The following is an 18,583-nucleotide window of genomic DNA, read 5'->3' as shown; positions in this document are numbered from 1 at the left end:
AGGTTATTGGTCACTCACTGGCTCCCAGCACCAACACAACCACTGGTACCAACACCTTGCCCTTCTGATGGTTCATGCACTCATTGTTAGGTATCGCTTCAGGGTTCTTCCAACTACCTTTCCTCTTTTGGGGTATGTCCTGAGGAAGACGCTCCCAACGGGAGATACACTTGGCAACACTGGCAGGATCAATCTTGGAGTACTACCCCCTTTTCCTTACATCTAATCACAGTGGACTTATTGGAAACCATAGGCCTCCTAATGTGAGCAGTTTTAAAGGATACTCTCATGTAAGAGAGCACATTAGGGAACAGCAACCACCAACACCAGGTCTTATCCCACAGAGGGATTCTCCAGAGGAGTAGAAGCTAGTTGCAGAAGTGGCCAACAACCTTCTTCCCACAGATCTTCCTGGTCACTAGACACAACTATCTCCCCTTCCCACTGCCTTCCAGTGCAGATGATTTCAGGGCCTTCCAGGAATTTATTAAAAGGATTGCAGAGGCCTTACAAATCTTGCTAAAGAGATACAGGAACATCAGCATTTCTTTAAGGACATTCTCCAAGGCAGAATCACCTTGCCCATCAACACTGATGTCACCAGCCCATGTGGTGTGATAAACTCCAGCTACCATACCACCCACTTGTAAGAGGACTGATTGAAAAGATACTGTATTCACCCCCAAAGGCTCAAAGTACTTTCTTCCACTGAAGCCCCACCTATTTGGTTGTTGATGCTGTTAACAAAAGGAACAGACAACACCACTGTCTAGATCAGTGCCGTCTGACAAGGAGCTGAGAGGGCTAGATCCTTTTAGCTGAAAGAGTTACCCCTCTGCCACTTTGCAATTCAGAGTAGCCAGCTACCAAGCCCTGGTGGCAAAATATGATTTCCCAAAATATTCTAAGTTCTCGCATTTTATTGAACTTCTGCCATAGGACTAGGAGGAGTAGTTTCAAACCCCCATCACAGATGATTGCCAAGGCCTCACTCAATGCTGCCAATGCACCTATGCACTATATGGCTACTGGTATAGTCATGTGTTGAGTTTTTGGTTCCAATCCTCCAGCCTACTCCAAAAAGTACAAAACACTGGAGAATCTTCCCTTCTGGGTCTTAAGCTGTTTACTAATATTGCAGACTGGTCCCTCCATTCACAAAAAGACTTCTGGGCATCATTGCAATCCCTCAGCATCTACACACCTGCAGCAAAAAGAAAATTCAGTATGCTGGAAATGCAGCTCCATAGGCTTGCCCAGTCCACTGTAGCCCATGAGATTTGTGGAACCTCTTAGAAGCCCAGATTCTCTAAGAAAGGGCTATCCTTCAGTTACATAAGTGTCTGACTTTCTCAGAACAGTTGTTTTGACCAGTTGGTCAAGAGTCATGACCTGTCTCCCATTCCAGACCATATGTTATACCAATCCCCCCTCAACACCGCATGGTGCTCCTTTCCCATTGCCTGCCTAAGAACTTATCACCTCTGACAGATGGATCCTGGAAGTGGTTTCAGTGGGCTGTTCCATTCAGTTCAACCGCCTCTTCCGCATCCTCTCTTTCCATCCCACTTCAGGTATGCTGCTTATGGGACTGTCCTAAAACAGACAATACAGTCCCTTCTAACTATGGGGGCGATCAAACCTGTTCCACTGGACTTCATCAGAAAAGGAGTACTTAGTCCCCAAGAAGAATGGATGTTGGAGACAGGACATTGAAACTCTTCATCTTCTCGCAGCATTTCAGAATGGTAACTCTCAGTAATAATTCCCTTTTGATCTGGGAGATTGACTTGTCTCTATCTTCAGGATGCTTATTTTCCTATATGTACCCCTCACGCAGGTGTTTCTTTTGTTTTAAGATTGGCAGGGACCACTCCCAATACAGTTTCCTACCTTTTGGCCTTTCCACCACCTTAAGGGCCTTTATCCAAGTTCTCTTAGCTATTGTAGCCCATTGCCATATCTGTCTTTTCCTGTCTGGATGACTGACTTTCTGAAGGATCCCTTGTTTCTGAAGGTACAGTCAGCAACCGGCAGGGCCCTATCACTGTTCCACTCTTTGGGTCTCTGCCTCGATGGAGAAGTCTGCGCTGAAACACACAAAACAAATAGACTTCATAGGGGCCACTCTAGACTCCATTACCTCCAGAGCATGCTTTCCCACAGGCAGGTTTGTTACAAAGTCCAGGCTTGTTTTTACAATGTAACGGAGCCTGCACACCACAGCAAAAGGCTTGCCTTCAACTCCTGGGCCACGTAGCAGCCTGTACCCTGCTGTAATACTGTTGGCAAGATTACACTCCCATTGTCTTCAAGCCTGCTTAAGGGCAGTTTACACACAGAGTAAACAGTTTATCCAACTGACTATCAATACTCCAGATGGTCCTCAACTTCTCTCAACAGGTGTGGGGGCAAAAAGTCTGTGTGGGAGTTACATTTCACTTTCAAGACTTTACAGCTTGGGGCAAGTGGAATCCCACAGGAGGCCACTGTAGTCACATTTTAGAATTGGGGAGTCCATTATGCTTGCCATTGCTTGATACTCCATATTAGGAGCCACTCAGTGCTGAATAACAATGTATTACGTAAATCGTTGAGGAGCAAGATCCTGATCTTTGTGCACAGAATCCACAAAATAATGGAACTGGTGTATATCTGAGCACACAGATCAGTGGTTCATCTACCGGGGCTATAGAACACTGTAGCAGACTCCCTGAGCAAGGTTTTCTGCCATGACCATGCATGAGTGGGAGTTCAATGATGCAGTATTCTGGAAGACTTCTTACCTGAGGTCTTCCAGAGATTTTTGATGCCATAAACATGAAGTCCTGGCTATCTTGCTTGAGAAGAGGACATGATCACAGCTTGCTGGAAGATGAGGCCAAGAGATAACAAGAGCATGTACTCTTATATTTTTTTTCTCGTGACATCATTACTTCCTCAAAGTCCTGAACAGGTTGAAACAGGAGCGATCAAGGACCATCTTCATAATGCCATTGTAGCCAAAGCAGATATGGTTCTAACTGCTCTTCCAACTGTCCCTGCAACCACCCCTCTGCCTTCCTTTGACAGCAGATCTCACCCAGGTGTCAGGATACACTGTCCATCCCAACTTCTTGTCACTTCATTTCAGGGCATCATTGCTAATAGCTCTCTGGACCTCTAGTATAGACCAGAACTGCTCTCCAAACAGCAATGTGCAATAGTAGAAAATGCCACTGTGTTCCTTGTAATGGAAGAGTCGAAATATGTCCAGATCTGGTGCAGTCTCTGACCTGTACCTCCTCTCAAGTCTTCCCTTTCCAACATTCTTGAGTACCTGCTAAACATGAAAACCACGGGGTTATCATTGAGCTCAGTTAAGATTTACCTGGCTGTCATTGCAGCCTTCTTTCCCTCCTTCCGTTCCTCCCCCTCCCCACCTTCCCAGTTGAAGAGTTTTCGTTCTTCACTCACCTGACTAATGCAAGGTTCGTTAAAGTCTGTTTAACCTTTTTCCTACCTCAAGGAACCTACTCTTCTATGGACCTCAACTTAGTTTTCAATACACTGAGGGGGGAAAAACCCATTTGAACCTATAGGTGGGCTGTTCCCTCCTTCATTTATCTTTCATGATCTTTCCTATAGCCATCACCTTGGCTTGGAGAGCTGTGGGACCTTATGGCTGACCTAGTGTACGTGGTATTCATCATGACATGGTAACATTACGTTCCTATCCTCATTTCCTATCTAAGGTAATATTCAGAGTTCCATATTAATCAGGACACTCATCTATCAGTGTCTTGTCCCAGCCCTCGCTCTTCAAGAGAAGAAGCTAGTCTCCATATGCTAGACATAAGAAGAGCTCCAGTTTTTTACCTTGACAGGACTAAACCCTTCAGGGCTTCTCCTAGACTTTTCATCACTATCACAGAATGAATGAAAGAGGATCCAATCTCCTCCCACAGGCTGTTTTAAGTGGGTGTTGGGATGCTTATTAACCTGTTACAATGCCTCAGAGGTACATCATTGTCCTAGTGATTGCTTATTCCACCAGAGCCCAGTCTACCTCTGTAGCCTTACTGAAGAAGGTGTTCGTCTCAGATATTTGCAAAGCTGCAACCTGGTCATCAGTGCATATGTTTTTCCAGAACTATGCTTTTTGGCATGCTTCCAGAGCCGGCCTAACTTTTGGTGACTCTGTTTTATGTTCCATACTGAATCCACCTCCTGAGCAGCCTCCTCCATAATTGATGTACTGCTTGAGAATCTCCTGCAGTGGAGCACCACAGGGATAACTGATCGAGGGACAGGTTTAATTAGGTTGTAATTACAGTAATTGGACTTCTCAGGTGGAGCACCCACAGTGACAAACTACTATTTGCCCTCCTTGCCCTCTGCTTCAGTCATTATTTTGGACTTCCTAGTTGAGAAGGAATTGGAGCTGCAGTGGGCCTGCTTTTCTCTATATGCCCTTACACTGGAGCATGAGGACATGTAGTACACAAGTGCGGACCCTCAGGCACTGCTGATTACATCTCCAATCAAGCATGCATGGGCACATGCACATCCTGAAATGGAGCCTCCATAGGGACAAAACATTTTGAACGCTAGTTACTGTACAAAGTAAGTAACCACCTTCTCTAGCTTTTTCAGGAGAGTTTATTTCTGCTTGTGTCATCTGAGTAGTGTAAAGTGGATTTAGCAGACAGGATAATTTGGCCCTTCTGAACTTTTTTTTATTGCCTATTTTAGGAAGTGCATATATGTAACATATAACAAATACATATATTCTCTTGCTCAGTATATGCTGTGTCATCAGGTTCTTAATCTAGTTGAGTGGTTCTCAAACTTTAGCAACTCAAGGACCTCCATTTTGATGTAAAATTTCTCAGGGACCTCCAAGCCTCCTGCTCAGCCCCCACTCCAGCCCTTCCACCAAGGTCTACCCCCACCCTACTTCTTCCCGGCTCCGCTCCACCCATGCCCCTCCTCTTCCCTGCCTCTTTCTGCCCCATGTCATTGCCTCCTGCATGTTGGGAACAGCGGTTCAGGAGGCACTGGGAGGGTGGAGGAAGAGTTAATCGGCAGGGTCTGCGGACCTATTGGAGTACCCTCGAGGACCCCCATTTGAGAAATGCTAATCTAGTCGAGCTTTGCCACTTGTGTACTTTTACTAAGCCAATTTGAGACTGTAAATTTAAAACTGTATATAGTTAAAAAAAAATTCTACCCATTACAAGTAACATTACCACAACTGAAGGGCTATGGACAATGTTTTATTACCGTTCAGGTTAATGTTGGATGTTCGGTAGCTGTCAGTTTCACTGCTTCCCTTGAATAGTCAATCAATTTTGTGTGCCTTTTACGTAGTCAGTACATATTTTTATGCCTTTCACACAGCAACAAGGCTGCAGGGGAGAAATCCTCTTTAAAATATAAGATTGGAAAGCCACAAAAGAAGCGGAGAGACTTAAACAGATGAATTATTTGAAACTACATTTGACTTTTTTTAAACTACCCATATTTAAAGTTAAGCTTGTCTGCAAGAGGTTTAGTGCCCTAGTGTGAAACACTATTGCTCAAGTGCAAGCTTTTAACTTGGCTATACATGAGGTTTTTTCCTAATTTTGCACTTTTACAGAGGCGCTTCCATTGCTGGTGAGAGTTATTCAGTCACCAGATGCCAAAACCAAAGAGAACGTCAATGCAACAGAGAACTGTATTTCAGCCGTAGGGAAGATCATGAAGTTCAAACCTGATTGTGTAAATGTTGAGGAAGTCCTGCCACACTGGTTATCATGGCTTCCGCTACATGAAGACAAAGAAGAAGCTGTTCATACTTTCAGTTACCTGTGTGACCTAATTGAGAGGTAAGGTGAAAATGTACCTTGATATAATGCATAAAATAAGCATACTTGTAGCCTGCTTATTTTTCTTGTACACATTCTGTAATAATGGGACTTATACTCATTTTTATTTCTCTAGCAGATGTATACACATTATCTTGAACGTGAAAATTAACGTCATTCTTTCATATTCCATTAGTAAGGCTACGATTTTGTCATGGATATTTTTAGTAAAAGTCACGAACCGGTCACAGGCAAAGAAAAATTAATGGAAGCCAGTGACCTGTCCCTGACTCTTACTGAAAAAATATCTATGATAAAATGGGAAGAGGCTGGGCAGCTGCAGGATCTTTCAGGTGTTCCTGGAGCAGCTATGTAAGAAGTAAACAGTGAAACAATGCAAATAGTCCAGTTTGAGTACAGTGATGGTATCTCCCTTATTGCAGTTCTGAAGTAGTGGCAATCAGTGAAGTCTTACAGTGAATTTTAAAACTACCTAAATAGGTTCTCTCTCCTTCCAGTGTTCTCAGTATAGATTTCCAGTCTTGGAAGTGCTTATAAACTGTATGAAAGCCCAGAATCTTCTGGAAAGTTTTTTGACCATTGGGTGATATGTAGACTTCTTTTCAAAGATCGGTAGGCAGCCCACAATCCATGCATTCAGCTGTTGACAGCTTTATTCTGTCACAAAACTGGGAAAACACAGAGACCTTCAACCTCATGCTGATCAGTGTAAAGTTTGCAATCAAGAAATAGATGGTAAATGATCACTGATAAATCTCCCAACTTCTGATATAGCTAAAAACTTGCTACCTGAATTCTCCACCTTAATCAAAACAAAATGGAATCCTACAAAAAGTGGAAACACGGGCAAATTGCTGAGGAGAACAAAAGAATAGCATAAGCATGTAGGGACAAAGAAAGGATAAGCATACAATGTATTACATCTTGAAGGCAATAAGATTCTTTAAATATATTAGGAGCAAGAGAAGAATGAAGGAAAGTGTAGGTTCTCTGCATAGCAAGGAAGGAGAGCTAATAACTGATGACATCAGGAAGCTGACATGTTTAATGCTGTTTTTGCTTCATTCTTCATTAAAAAGGTTAATAGTGACCAGATAATCAACACAATTAATATTAACAACAAGATGGAAGGAACACAAGCCAAAATAGGGAAAGAAGGGGTTAAAGAATATTTAAGAACATAAGAATGGCCATGGTCAGACTAATGGCCATCTAGCTTGGTATCCTGTCTTCCAACAGTGGCCAGTGCCAGATGCTTGAGAGGGAATGAACAGAACAGAGCGATTTATTGCATGGTCCATCCCCTGTTGTCCAGTCTCAGCTTATGGTAGTTGATGGTTTGGGAATACCTGGAGCATGGGGTTGTCTCTGACCATCTTGGCTAGTAGGCATTGATGGACTTATCCTCCACGAACTTACCTAATTCTTTTTTGAACCCAGTTACACATTTGGCCTTCACAATCTCCTCTGGCAATGAGTTCAACTAGTTGACTGTGTGTTGTATGAAGTTCCTCCTTATGTTTGTTTTAAATCTGCTGCCTATTAATTTCATTGGGTGACCCTTGATTCTTGTGTTATGTGAAGGGTTATAGAACTCTTCCCTATTCACTTTCTCCCCACCATTCATGATTATATAGACCTCTATCATATCCCCCCTTAGTCATCTCTTTTCCAAGCTGAACCGTTCCAGTCTTTCATCTCTCCTCAGATGGAAGCTGTTCCATATCCCTAATCATTTTTGTTGGCCTTCTCTGTACTTTTTGTGATACTAATATATCATTTTTGAGATGGGACAACTGGAACTGCATGCAGTATTCAAGATGTGAACATACCATGGATTTATATAGCAGCTTTGTTTCCTGTGTTATAGTCTGTCCCTTTCCTAAGAGTTCCTAAAATGGTTAGCTTTTTTGACTGCCACTGCACATTGAATGGATGTTTTTAGAGAACTATCCACTGTGACTCCAAGATCTAACTTGAGTGTTAATATACTCGTTCATTAGCCCATTCGTTTATAAGCTCTTCCTGTCCCCCCCCTCCCCCCCCTCCACATAGGTAAAAATAGCAAAAACTGACTTTCATAAGACGACCCTATATTTCAGGGGTTGGCAAACTTTGGATCCTGGCCCATTAGGGTAAGCCGCTAGTGGGCCTGGACGTTTTGTTTACCTTGATGATTCACAGGCTTGGAGCCCCTCAGTTACCAGTGTCTGTGGCTTGCTGTTCCCAGCCAATGGGAGCTGCAGGAAGGCAACTCCATTGGCTGGGAATGGCAAACCATGGCCACAGTGAGCCGAGGGGCTCCATGCCTGCAGACACTCCCAAGTAAATAAAACGACAGTGTATTAGTTATTCAATTCAATGATTCCACAGAGTTTTTAAAATCCATCAAATTTTGGTGTAGACCTGGTTATAAACCGACCCCCGCTCTTTGATGCGTCACCTTTTTACCAAAAATATTCAGCTTGTGAACGAGTATATACGGTAATTTAGACTCCATTTTGAATGTATAGTCAGGATTGTTTTCCAATGTGTATTACTTTGAATTTATCAACATTGAATTTCATCTGCAATTTTGTTGCTCCATTCACCCAGTTTTAGGCAATCCCTTGGTAGCTTTTGCAGTCAATTTTGGATTTAATTATCTTGAGGAATTTTATGTCATTTTCAAATTTTGCCACCTCACTGTTCACTCCATTTTCCAGATCATTTATGAATATGTTGAACAGTTCTGGTCCCAGTACAGATTCTTGAGGCCCCTGCTATTTGCCTTATTTCTTCTTTCCTGCCCTCTTGTTTCTTATATTTTAACTAATTACTGATCCATGAGAGAACCTTACCTCTTATCTCATGACTGCTTAGTTTACTTAAGAGCCTTTGGTGTGGGACCTAGTCAAAGGCTTTCAGAAAGTCCAGGTACACTATATGTACTGAATCACCTTTGTCCACATGCTTGTTGACATTCTGAGAATTCTAATAGATTGAGGCATGACTTCCTTTTCCAAAAGCCATGTTGGCTCTTCCCCAGCATGTTGTGTTCATCTATGTGCCTGATAATTCTTTCCTTTACTATAGCTTCAGCCAGTTTGCCTGATACTGAAGTCAGGCTTACCAGCCTGTGATTGCCAGGGTCATCTCTGGAGTCTTTTTTATAAAAATTGGTTACATGCTCTGTCCTCCAGTCATCTGGTGACCTTAAGTGATAGATTACATACTGTAGTCAGTAGTTCTGCAATTTCATATTTGATTTCCTTGAACTCTTGGGTGAATACCATCTGGTTCTGATGACTTATTACTATTTAACTTATCAATTTGTTCCAAAATCACCTCTATTGAGACCTCAGTCTGGGACAGCTCAGGTGTGGGAATCTCCCTTACGTTCCTCTGCAGTGAAGTGATGCAAAGAATTAATTTAGCATCTCTGCAATGGCAGAGGTAAGTTAGGTAAATTCAGTATAATCAAGTTGGCAGGGTCTGATGAAATTCATTTAGGGTACTTAAGGAACTAGCTGCAGCAATCTCAGAACTGTTAGCAGTTATCTTTGAGAACTCACGGAGGGTGGGTGAGGTCCCAAAGGACAGTTTAGGTCCCAGAGAATTGGAGAAGGGCAAACATATAGTACCTATCATTAAAAAGGGGAACAAAGAGGACCCACAGAATTATAGTCTAACTTAATACCTAGAAAGATACTGAAACAAATATTCAACAATCAGTTTGTAAGCATTTAGGGGATAATAGGATTATAAGGAATAGCCAAATTATCAAGAACAAGTCATACCAAATCCACTTAATTCTTTTATGGGGTTAATGGCCTAGAAACTGTTTCTCAGTGACTGGTCCATGGACCAGTGCTAGTCCCTGAGGTCTCCCTGGCACAGTTTAGGAAGGCAGTAAGCCGGTCTCTGATATCAAAAAGGTGGAGAAACACTGGCCTAGAGGGTGGGGAAGCGGTAGACATGATATACAGTATCTTGATTTTTAGTAAGGCTTTCAATACAGTCCAATGTGACATTCTCAAAAGGAAACTAGGGAAGTGCACTCTAGATGAATTTACTAGATAACTGAAAGATTGCATTCAGAGTATTATCAGTGGTTTGGTATCACACTGTTGGGGGGGAGCATATCTAGCAGGGTCCTGCAGGGGTCAGTCCTGGGTCCAGTATTAATCAATATTTTCATTAATGACTTGAAAGGGAGGTTATATTTATAAAATTTTCTGATGACACCAAGCCGGGAAGGGATTGCAAGCACTTTGGAGGACAGGATTAGAATTCAAAAGAACATTGATAAATTGAAGAATTGGTCTGAAATCAACCAGATGAAATTCAATAAAGAGAAGGGCAAAGTACTACACTTAAGGAAAAATCAAATGCACAACTGCAAAATGGGGAATTAACTGGCAAGGTGGTAGTACTGCTGAAAAGAATCGGTTATAGTGGATCACAATTTTAATATAAGTCAACAGTGTAATTCAGTTGTGAAAAAGGCTGATATTCTGGGGGTCTATTAAGAGGTGTGTTTGTAAGTAGGACGGTGGAGGTAATTGTCCCACTTGACTCAGCACTGGTGAGGCCTCAGCTGGAATAGTGTGAGTTCTGGGTGTCACACTTTAGGAAAGATGTGGACAATTTGAGAGAGTCCAGAGGAGAGCAACAAAAATAAGTTTAGAAAATCAGACCTATAAGGAAAAGTTTTTAAAAGAAAAGGGCTAGGCATGTTTAGTATTGAGAAAAGGCTGAGAGTGACCCTGCGAACAGTCTTTAAATATGCCAAGGGCTGTTATAAAGAGGATGGTGAACAACTTGTTTTCCATATCCACTGAAGGTAGGACACGAGGTTATGGGTTTAATCTGTAGCAATGGAAATTTAGGTCGGAGATTAGGAAAAACTTTCTAACTGTAAAGGGTAGTTAAGCACTGGAAAAGGCTTCCGAGGGTGGTTGTGGTACCCTCATCATTGGAGGTTAAGAACATGTTGGACAAACCTGCCAGGGATGACCTAGGCTTATTTGGTCCTGCCTAAGTGTAGGGGGCTTGTTTTTCCTCAGCGCAGGGGGCTGGACTTGAGGTCCCTTCCAGCCCTATGATTAGATCTTTCATTTTTGGCTTACAATCATAGAGCAGATTGTGATGAGAACTCATGGAGTATCTACAAGCGTCAAATCTCATGATGCTTAGTATAAACCAAAGTTTGAAACTGAAATGGTACTGGTGGCATTGGTAGATATTCTGGTGATGGATAATTGTGTGCCCATGCTGATACTGTTAGACCTGTCAGCAGCCTTCAATACCATTTGAGGCTGTCTTATTCTCCCTGACTTTTACATAACTCCCTTTAATCTTCTCAACTCCTTTGATTGACTAGCACTAACCCTTTTCATATTTCAAAGTCCTTGCATTGTGGCATTCCTCACTCTAGGTAAGGGTCTCAAACTCAAATGGCCACGAGGGCCACATGAGGATTAGTACATTGGCCTGAGGGTTGCATTACTGACATCTTCCTCTTGCTGCCCTCAGCCCTGTCCCCACTCCACTCCTTCCATGAAGCCCTGCCCCTGCCCTGCCTCTTCCAACTCCTTCCCCAAAATCTGCACCCCTCCTTGCCCCCAGGGAGTGCAGGAGGGGTGTGGCGGGGCTCAGGGCAGGGGATCGGGGTGCAGGAGAGGTGCAGCAGGGGGCTTAGGGCAGGGCGTTGGGGTGCAGGGTGCAGCAAGGGATTCAGGGTGGGGGTCAGGTGCAAGGTGCGGCAGGTGGCTCAGGGCAGGGGGTTCAACTGCAGGAAGGGTTCGGGGGCAGGCTTTGGCGCATACCAGGGGCAAGGCAGGCTCCCTGCTTGCCTGCCCTGCCCCCGCGCTGCTCCGGGAAGTGGACGGAACCTGGGGAAGGAGAGGCGCAGGGGTGTGTGTGTGGTGATGTTGCTTCAGACATCGCCCCCAGCAGCTTCCATTCATTGGCCAGGAACGTGCCCTGCCCTCCCCCGGTGTGCATTGGGCTGAAGCTGCTCTAGGTAAATGCTGGGGGGGGGGGACGCGAGGAGCTCGTGGGCTGCGTGTTTGAAACCCCTGTTCTAGGTCAAGGGAAGCTGGTTGGCTCTCCTTTTGGAGCCAGTCAGTACCACTTTACATCAGCTCTGGGAGGGAGGGAGTAAATCAGTTGAAAATATACAAAGCCTTCCCTACCATAGTGCTCGAGTCCCTGCTGTATGGACTTTCCCAACATAACAGTATTAAACTTCCAACACATAGTGGGCTGGCTTGCTTTGCTGAAGCCTATCTAAGGCGCACAACTTTTCTGATAAAGTGTAGCCCAACTTTATAAATAAGGAATGGTCAAATTAGCCAGATCTTAAAATTAGAAAAATAGAATTTCCTTCTAGAACAGGATGCATTTAATGATGATGAATAACTTCAGATATGAATGTGCAGTTCTAATCAGGAATGTCTTGAAAAGCAATTAACTTACATACACACAATCTACATTTATCTTTTTAATTAGAATGCTAATGCTGGCATATTTTGTAACGTGTATACTTTTTTTGATCTCCATCAGTAACAACCCAATTGTCCTTGGTCACAACAACTCTAATCTTCCCAGAATATTCAGTATAATTGCGGATGGTGAAATTCATGAAGCAATTAAACATGAAGATCCATGTACTAAACGGTTGGCTAATGTTGTTCGTCAAGTGCAGGTGAATGCAAATTTATTTTGTTATAAAGGGAATCATTGTAGTTTGCTCTGTGAGATGCAGGAATTGTAAAACTAGTATTCAGAACCTATTCTCCATAATAAACATGATACTGCAACTGGTGTTCATCCAAGAAGAAATATTCCAAGTGGATTCCTAATATATTAGATTATGCAAATTCAGTGCAACAATCCATATTAATCTTGATAACACTATGTAAGGTATTTGAACTAGAGGGTGTATCTCTTTTTATGACCCATAATTTTTGAAGCATTCATAAAAAATTTAAACACTTGGAACAATTGCATGGTTTACCTTTTACATCACTCCCTCTATTTTTTTTATTTTACCTTCTCAGATTTGCACTACACTTCTTAATTTCTAAATGTTATATTTTGCATGAAAGCCAAAAGTTATTAAAATGACCCAGAAGTTGGGCAGCTACAGGACACAGGTATGCAGGCTCATTCAAGAAGAACCTTGCAAATTCCATGTTGGAGACTGAGTTGAGCTGAGCTGTCTGCTAACTCTACTATACAGTGTCATTCACTGCATTGTGGGTTTCAATGAAAACTGCTTGTGTAAGGGCATTAAAAAAAGGCAAAACCTACAAATTAAGTAGTGCTATAAGATGAGGGCAATAGAAGGAGGGCAGTACTGAAATGTATTTATTTTAGGTTTTTTAGATAATAGAAGCACCTCCTTCAAACTCTGGTTGACTTGTACAAAATATAAAATTCAAAATAAAATCACATTAAATTACTTAAGTGTCTGCCATCACCCCCAACCACAAATCGTAATTATCCTATGCCAATAGCCTTGTCCAGCCCATACTCAGATGGCAAAGATGAACTTTTTATGATAATACAATTAATTGGTGAAGCAAGGCTTTGACTGGAAGGCAGTTTTTCCACCTTCATAATTATGGGGAAATAAAGTGGCCCTGCTTTATCAAGAAATTGCATCTCTAAGTAAACTTGCATAGTTGCTTGCTACCCCCCTGTGGAAACTGGTGGTGGAGCAATGAACAGAGGTTACTCCCAGGGGAATTCTGCATCCAAAAAAAAAAATTAGTGCACAATATTTTGAAGTTTTTGCATATTTTATTTGTCAAAATAACACTATATATTCAGGCCACTTTCAATTATTTTGCTAATTTATTTCAAAATAGCCTGTCAGGAAGTATTCCTGTAACAAGACAGATGACAAAAAAATTCCCACAGGAGTAGAGTTAAAGAAACTCCTATGACAACCCAGTTCCTGTGTCTCTGCCCCTTTCCCGCCCCCGAGCCCAGCTGCGTGGCCAGACACCCACACCTCCTTGCCCTCCAGAACCCAGCTACCAGGCCAGACACCCTCATTCCCCAGAGACCAGCCATAGGACCAGACAATCACATGTCTCCAGAGCCCAGTCACAGGACCCCCCTGATCTAGACACCCCACAGCCCCTCTCTCCCAGGAGCCTAGCCTCAGGGCCAGATACCTACACCTATCCCCCACAGAGCCCAGTCACTTGCCCCTCCTCCCCACAGCCTCTCTCTCCCAAGAGCCTAGCTGCAGGGCCAGATACGTGCACCCTCCCACCCCCCACAGAGCCCAGTCACTTGCCGCCTGCTCCCCGCCCCACACACACACACAACCAACCAGAGCCCAGGGATCCAGAGAGAAACAGCCTGATGCTGGGTCTTGGGCTTGTATGGAGTTTCCTGCACACTGCCTCCTTCCTTCAGGGCATGCCAGGAACTAGCTGCTGGGAACTCTTCAGCTCAGTCTCTCTTCCCCCAGGAGTGTATTCTATTTGTGAGCTGGGCTCTGCTGGGTCCAGTGGCCCCTAGTGGCAGCTGGCAGCTCTGCAAACACCAATTCTGTGAGGGAGAAAAAAGGAAATTCTATGCGGCGCATTCTGTGCAACTTCTGCGTTGTGCAGTGGCTCAGAATTCTCCTAGGAGTAAGAGGGACACATAGGCTGCTTGAGGCAATGATATCTGATTGAGAATGGCAATGTTAAAATTAAAAACTTCCCCTTTATCAGGGAGTACTGCAGAACTTAAATGTCAGGTATTTTCCATAGGCAATGAGATTCTAATATTGTACCAAAACTAATAAAATAAAGGCCCATATTTAAGTGTTAGATTGTCTTTGAACTCTGAATCTCATAATACACCATGTCTTTACATTTCTTTGTCATTGGACCCAATGGATCCTTTTTTAAATATGGTGTGAAAAGACTAAATTAAGACCTTCAGTGTAGAACTAATGTTAAAATATATCAAATGTAAATGTTAACTTTTGACAGCTTGTTTAAACACATTAAATGAGATTTTAAATAAATATCAAAAGTTGCTGTAGAGATGTAAACCAGTTATCTGCAATAAATATCCGCTTGACCTCCTTTGCCATACTGAGACAAGTTTAGTCCCTGCTCCAAAACCTCTGTCTGCTGTGCTGAATAAATATTTCCCACTTATCTGAGTGCTTTTTATTTGGAAGGATTATAATACCTTCAAAATATATTTGGTACCATTTAAAATAAATCACCTTTGTGGTGACAAGCAAAATAGTGTGCACTACACACCAGTGTGGAGATGAAAAATTATGGCTAAGGATACTGCTGCTCTTATGAAAGTACCATGTGATTTATCCATGGTCAGGCAGAGTAAATAACCTGTTTGTAGCCTTATTCAAAAGAGAACAAATTGTCATGCTATTTAGAAGAATGAAGGGCTGCATCTAGCCTGCTGTGACTTGTACTTTGTTAATTCTAGGGAGTCGCTAAGAATTTCAAACCCAATTGCTTAGGCCATGTCTACATGCAGACTTGCACCAGTTTAACTAAATCGTTTTTTAAAAAAGCATTTGTTAAGCTGATGCAAGTTTGAGTGTTGGCAAGGACTTTGTCTGTTCTCTTTGGCATAACCTAGAAGAGGGATGGGCAGTTTGGGGGGCGTTACATCCAGCCAGCCAGATCATTTTATTTTGCCTGCCACAGTCCAGCTTGGGGCAGGAAGGAGGTGGGGTGGGACAGTGCACATGTCCTGTGATCTTGCAGTGAGAGCCATGTGGGGAGCCAGATCCAGCACAGTGACACAGAAGTAGTGTGTGCAGGCCAGGCTCCCTCCAGGGCCTCCCACTACTGCTGGTGGTACAGACCCTACATCTACATTCTCTTCCCCCTCCCCGCACCCATGTCACTATTCCGTATTCTGTGGCAGGGTCTGACACACACCCCCACCCCATACCTCTCACTTGCCAAAGGGGTTTTGTGCTTTTTGTGGCTCCTCCATTTACCTGTAAATTGCCCATCCCTCTCCTAAAATATCTAGGCTCAATGGATATTGACTTTGAAAGACTAATGAAAATAAATGGCTGACATATAATTTCTAAGTGTCTATTCAGTGAAGATACTTTTATTTTTCATTTGTTTTCCAGACCTCTGGAGGACTATGGACAGAATGCATATCACAGCTCAGTGCAGACCAACAGGCAGCTATACAGGAGCTCCTGAACTCTGCTTGAAGGGCCTTAATTATCATCTGCAAGAAAACTAACTCCAAATAAACATTTATCCTGTTGTTTAGGTTTCTTTGTTTTGTTTTTGAGCAAAAAAGAACTGTAGAGCGTGTAGGCCATTCTTTTGCAATCTACAGTCAGTGGCAGCACGAAGAATCACTCTTTCAGAGTGGTGTTTAAATCAATTTCTATCCCACAACACTGAAGAAGCTCCCTGTAAACCCTACAATAGCACTGAAGAGTATTTTTCTAATGGTATAAGCCACCTGTGTGATGGTGAAAAGGAGACAAGTTGAATTTTCTCATTAGATAAAATGAATTAAAAAAAAGCTTTAAGACCAGTTATTCAGCAGTAATGTACGTTACAGCAGATAACATTTCTATACATCTAGTGTTAATTGTATTAATTGGAGTGAGTCGTTTTTAGGGTAGAAAGTGCCCTTCTACCCAGCAAACCTCTAGATCAAAAGATGAAAAATTGAAGATGAATATCAAGCATGAAGACCTCATTGATGTCACTGTTTTCCAAAAAAGGCTTGTTTAGTGACTCAGTGAGAAGCTGTTCAGCTTCCAGCCCTTGAATGTGAAGTGTCTTTGGCATGTCTGGCAGTATCTCATTCACTCCTCAATAAATGACATTCAAATATAATAAGAAGCTTGTGTAAAATTTCAGTGCTGTGTGGTTCTTATTCATTCAATTTCCTCCTATGAAAAGATACAAGAACAAGTGTTACACATAATTTTAAGATGTTTGAAATTTTCTGTACAATTTGTCTAACTCACACTTCATGCTTTCTTGTTTCTTGGATTTTAACCATTCAACTTTTTTCTGATTCAAAGAACTACATACTGTGTAGAATTCAAATTTAGTGAATGAGCCTTGGGTACAGTGAGTTTACATATCTTTACCATAAGCTGTTTCATTTTCAGATCCAATTGCATATTTGTAATTTATGAACAGTTGGCTAATATTGTTCCAGTTGCGGATGTACAACAGGTCTGTGATAGCCAAGCAAACTTTCAGTAATAAATTAAATGTATGCAGTTACATTTGTGGAGATATAATTGGCAGCCTATCCTGAAAGGAGAAAATTCGTGTATGAATGTTTTATTGGTTCATCTCATACTAGCAATACATGGCTTATTGTTTCAGATATACAGTTTTTCTAAAATCTTATTTCTAATTTAAACTTCAGTGTGAACACTTTGCAGTTTGTACTAACATTTTTTATATAAATACTAAACTTCTGCTTAGACCAGAAAGCTAACCTAAGAATTAAAGACTTTTCACTAAGTGACTTGCAGCAGTCTCTTAAAACGTACTGTGTAAATGCATTAAGTGAAATGGAAGAGTGCAAGTTTGATGCTTAATGAGAGAGGGAAAAAAGCTGCCCTATATATTAAGGATATGATTTTGTCACAGATTTTGAGACTTTTAACAGACTTCCATGACTTTCAGCTTCAGCTCTGGCTCAGGCAGTCAGTCCCTCGCAGCGCTAGGGCTCTGGCTTCCGTTGCCAGTGTCCTGCCCAGGAATTTTAACAGAAGTCCTTGTGCCAAAATCTTAACCTTAATTATAAAATCAATTTCTATTATGAATAAGCCCTCAAACTGTTAAAACACAACTATACATCAAAATATAACCTGTTGTACCTGTATAAGAAAATTCTACCCAAAATCAATTTTTAAAGTAGCTCTGTTTTCATGGCAAAGTTTGTCATTTCAATCCTGACTGAGAAGTCAATGATTTTTTTGAAAATACAAATGAATAACTATGCTACTGCTAAGAGTGCAGATGTGCCTATAGACAGAATATGTAGTTTGTAACCAGTAATTTTATCAGAACCCCATTCTATTTTTCTGTTGAGTGTTTGTGGTGATTAAATTTTTTTTAATTTGAGTACAGCTCCAGTTATTCTCAAGGAGTTCACACTGGAAAATGGACATGTGGGGATTTGAACCCGTTGCTGTGGAAGATGTTTCAGTAAATGGTATATCCAGCATAGTTGTAGCCATGTCAGTCCCAGGATATTAGAGAGGCAAGGTAGGTGAGGTAATATTTTTTATTGCCCCAACTTCTGTTGGTGAGAGAGAGATGAATTTTCAAGCCACACTGAGATCTCACTAAGAGCTCTGTGTGGCTCAAAAGCATCTCTCTGTCTCTCTCTCTCTCTCTCTCTCTCTCCCCATGAGAAGTTGGTCCAATAAAATATCTCACTCACCTTGTGTCTCCTAGTAAATCTGATTGTCTCAAAAGTACAAATATCTGGCTACAAAAATAGTCTCTTTGGTTATTACCAAAGTCTGGTAATTACTATCAGTCTGGTCTTTGGTGTGTGTTCAGCATTTATTCATTTCTAGATTCTCACCTCTTCCTACAATCTGACATTTGAGCTAAATCTCTTGTCAAATATTGAATGCATTTCACAGTTGTCCATGAGAGTCCAGATTTGGAACATAACCCTTTTGCCCTTTTTCTGGAAGTGCAAAAAGCAGTGGTTATGTACTTGTTCCCAGACTATTGCCATGCTAA

The 18,583-nt window shown here is 42.0% G+C and overlaps 1 protein-coding gene across 1 annotated transcript in view; it reads left to right on the top strand.

The window, feature by feature from the left end:
- The window catches only part of IPO5 (importin 5), an 88,078-nt gene extending 70,128 nt beyond the window's left edge, over positions 1–17,950 (top strand). Inside the window, exons 23-25 of the mRNA XM_050952272.1 lie at positions 5,624–5,852; positions 12,402–12,543; positions 15,970–17,950. Of these exons, the coding sequence (XP_050808229.1) occupies positions 5,624–5,852; positions 12,402–12,543; positions 15,970–16,056 (458 nt within the window). The 3' untranslated portion in view covers positions 16,057–17,950. The remainder of the gene's footprint in view (positions 1–5,623; positions 5,853–12,401; positions 12,544–15,969) is intronic.
- The last annotated feature ends 633 nt before the right edge of the window (positions 17,951–18,583 follow it).

This window comes from Gopherus flavomarginatus, chromosome 1 (genome assembly GCF_025201925.1).
Source record: "Gopherus flavomarginatus isolate rGopFla2 chromosome 1, rGopFla2.mat.asm, whole genome shotgun sequence".
Taxonomy (NCBI): domain Eukaryota; kingdom Metazoa; phylum Chordata; order Testudines; family Testudinidae; genus Gopherus; species Gopherus flavomarginatus.
The sequence above is the reverse complement of the archived record's forward strand: the minus strand, read 5'-3'. Positions and strand labels throughout refer to the sequence as shown.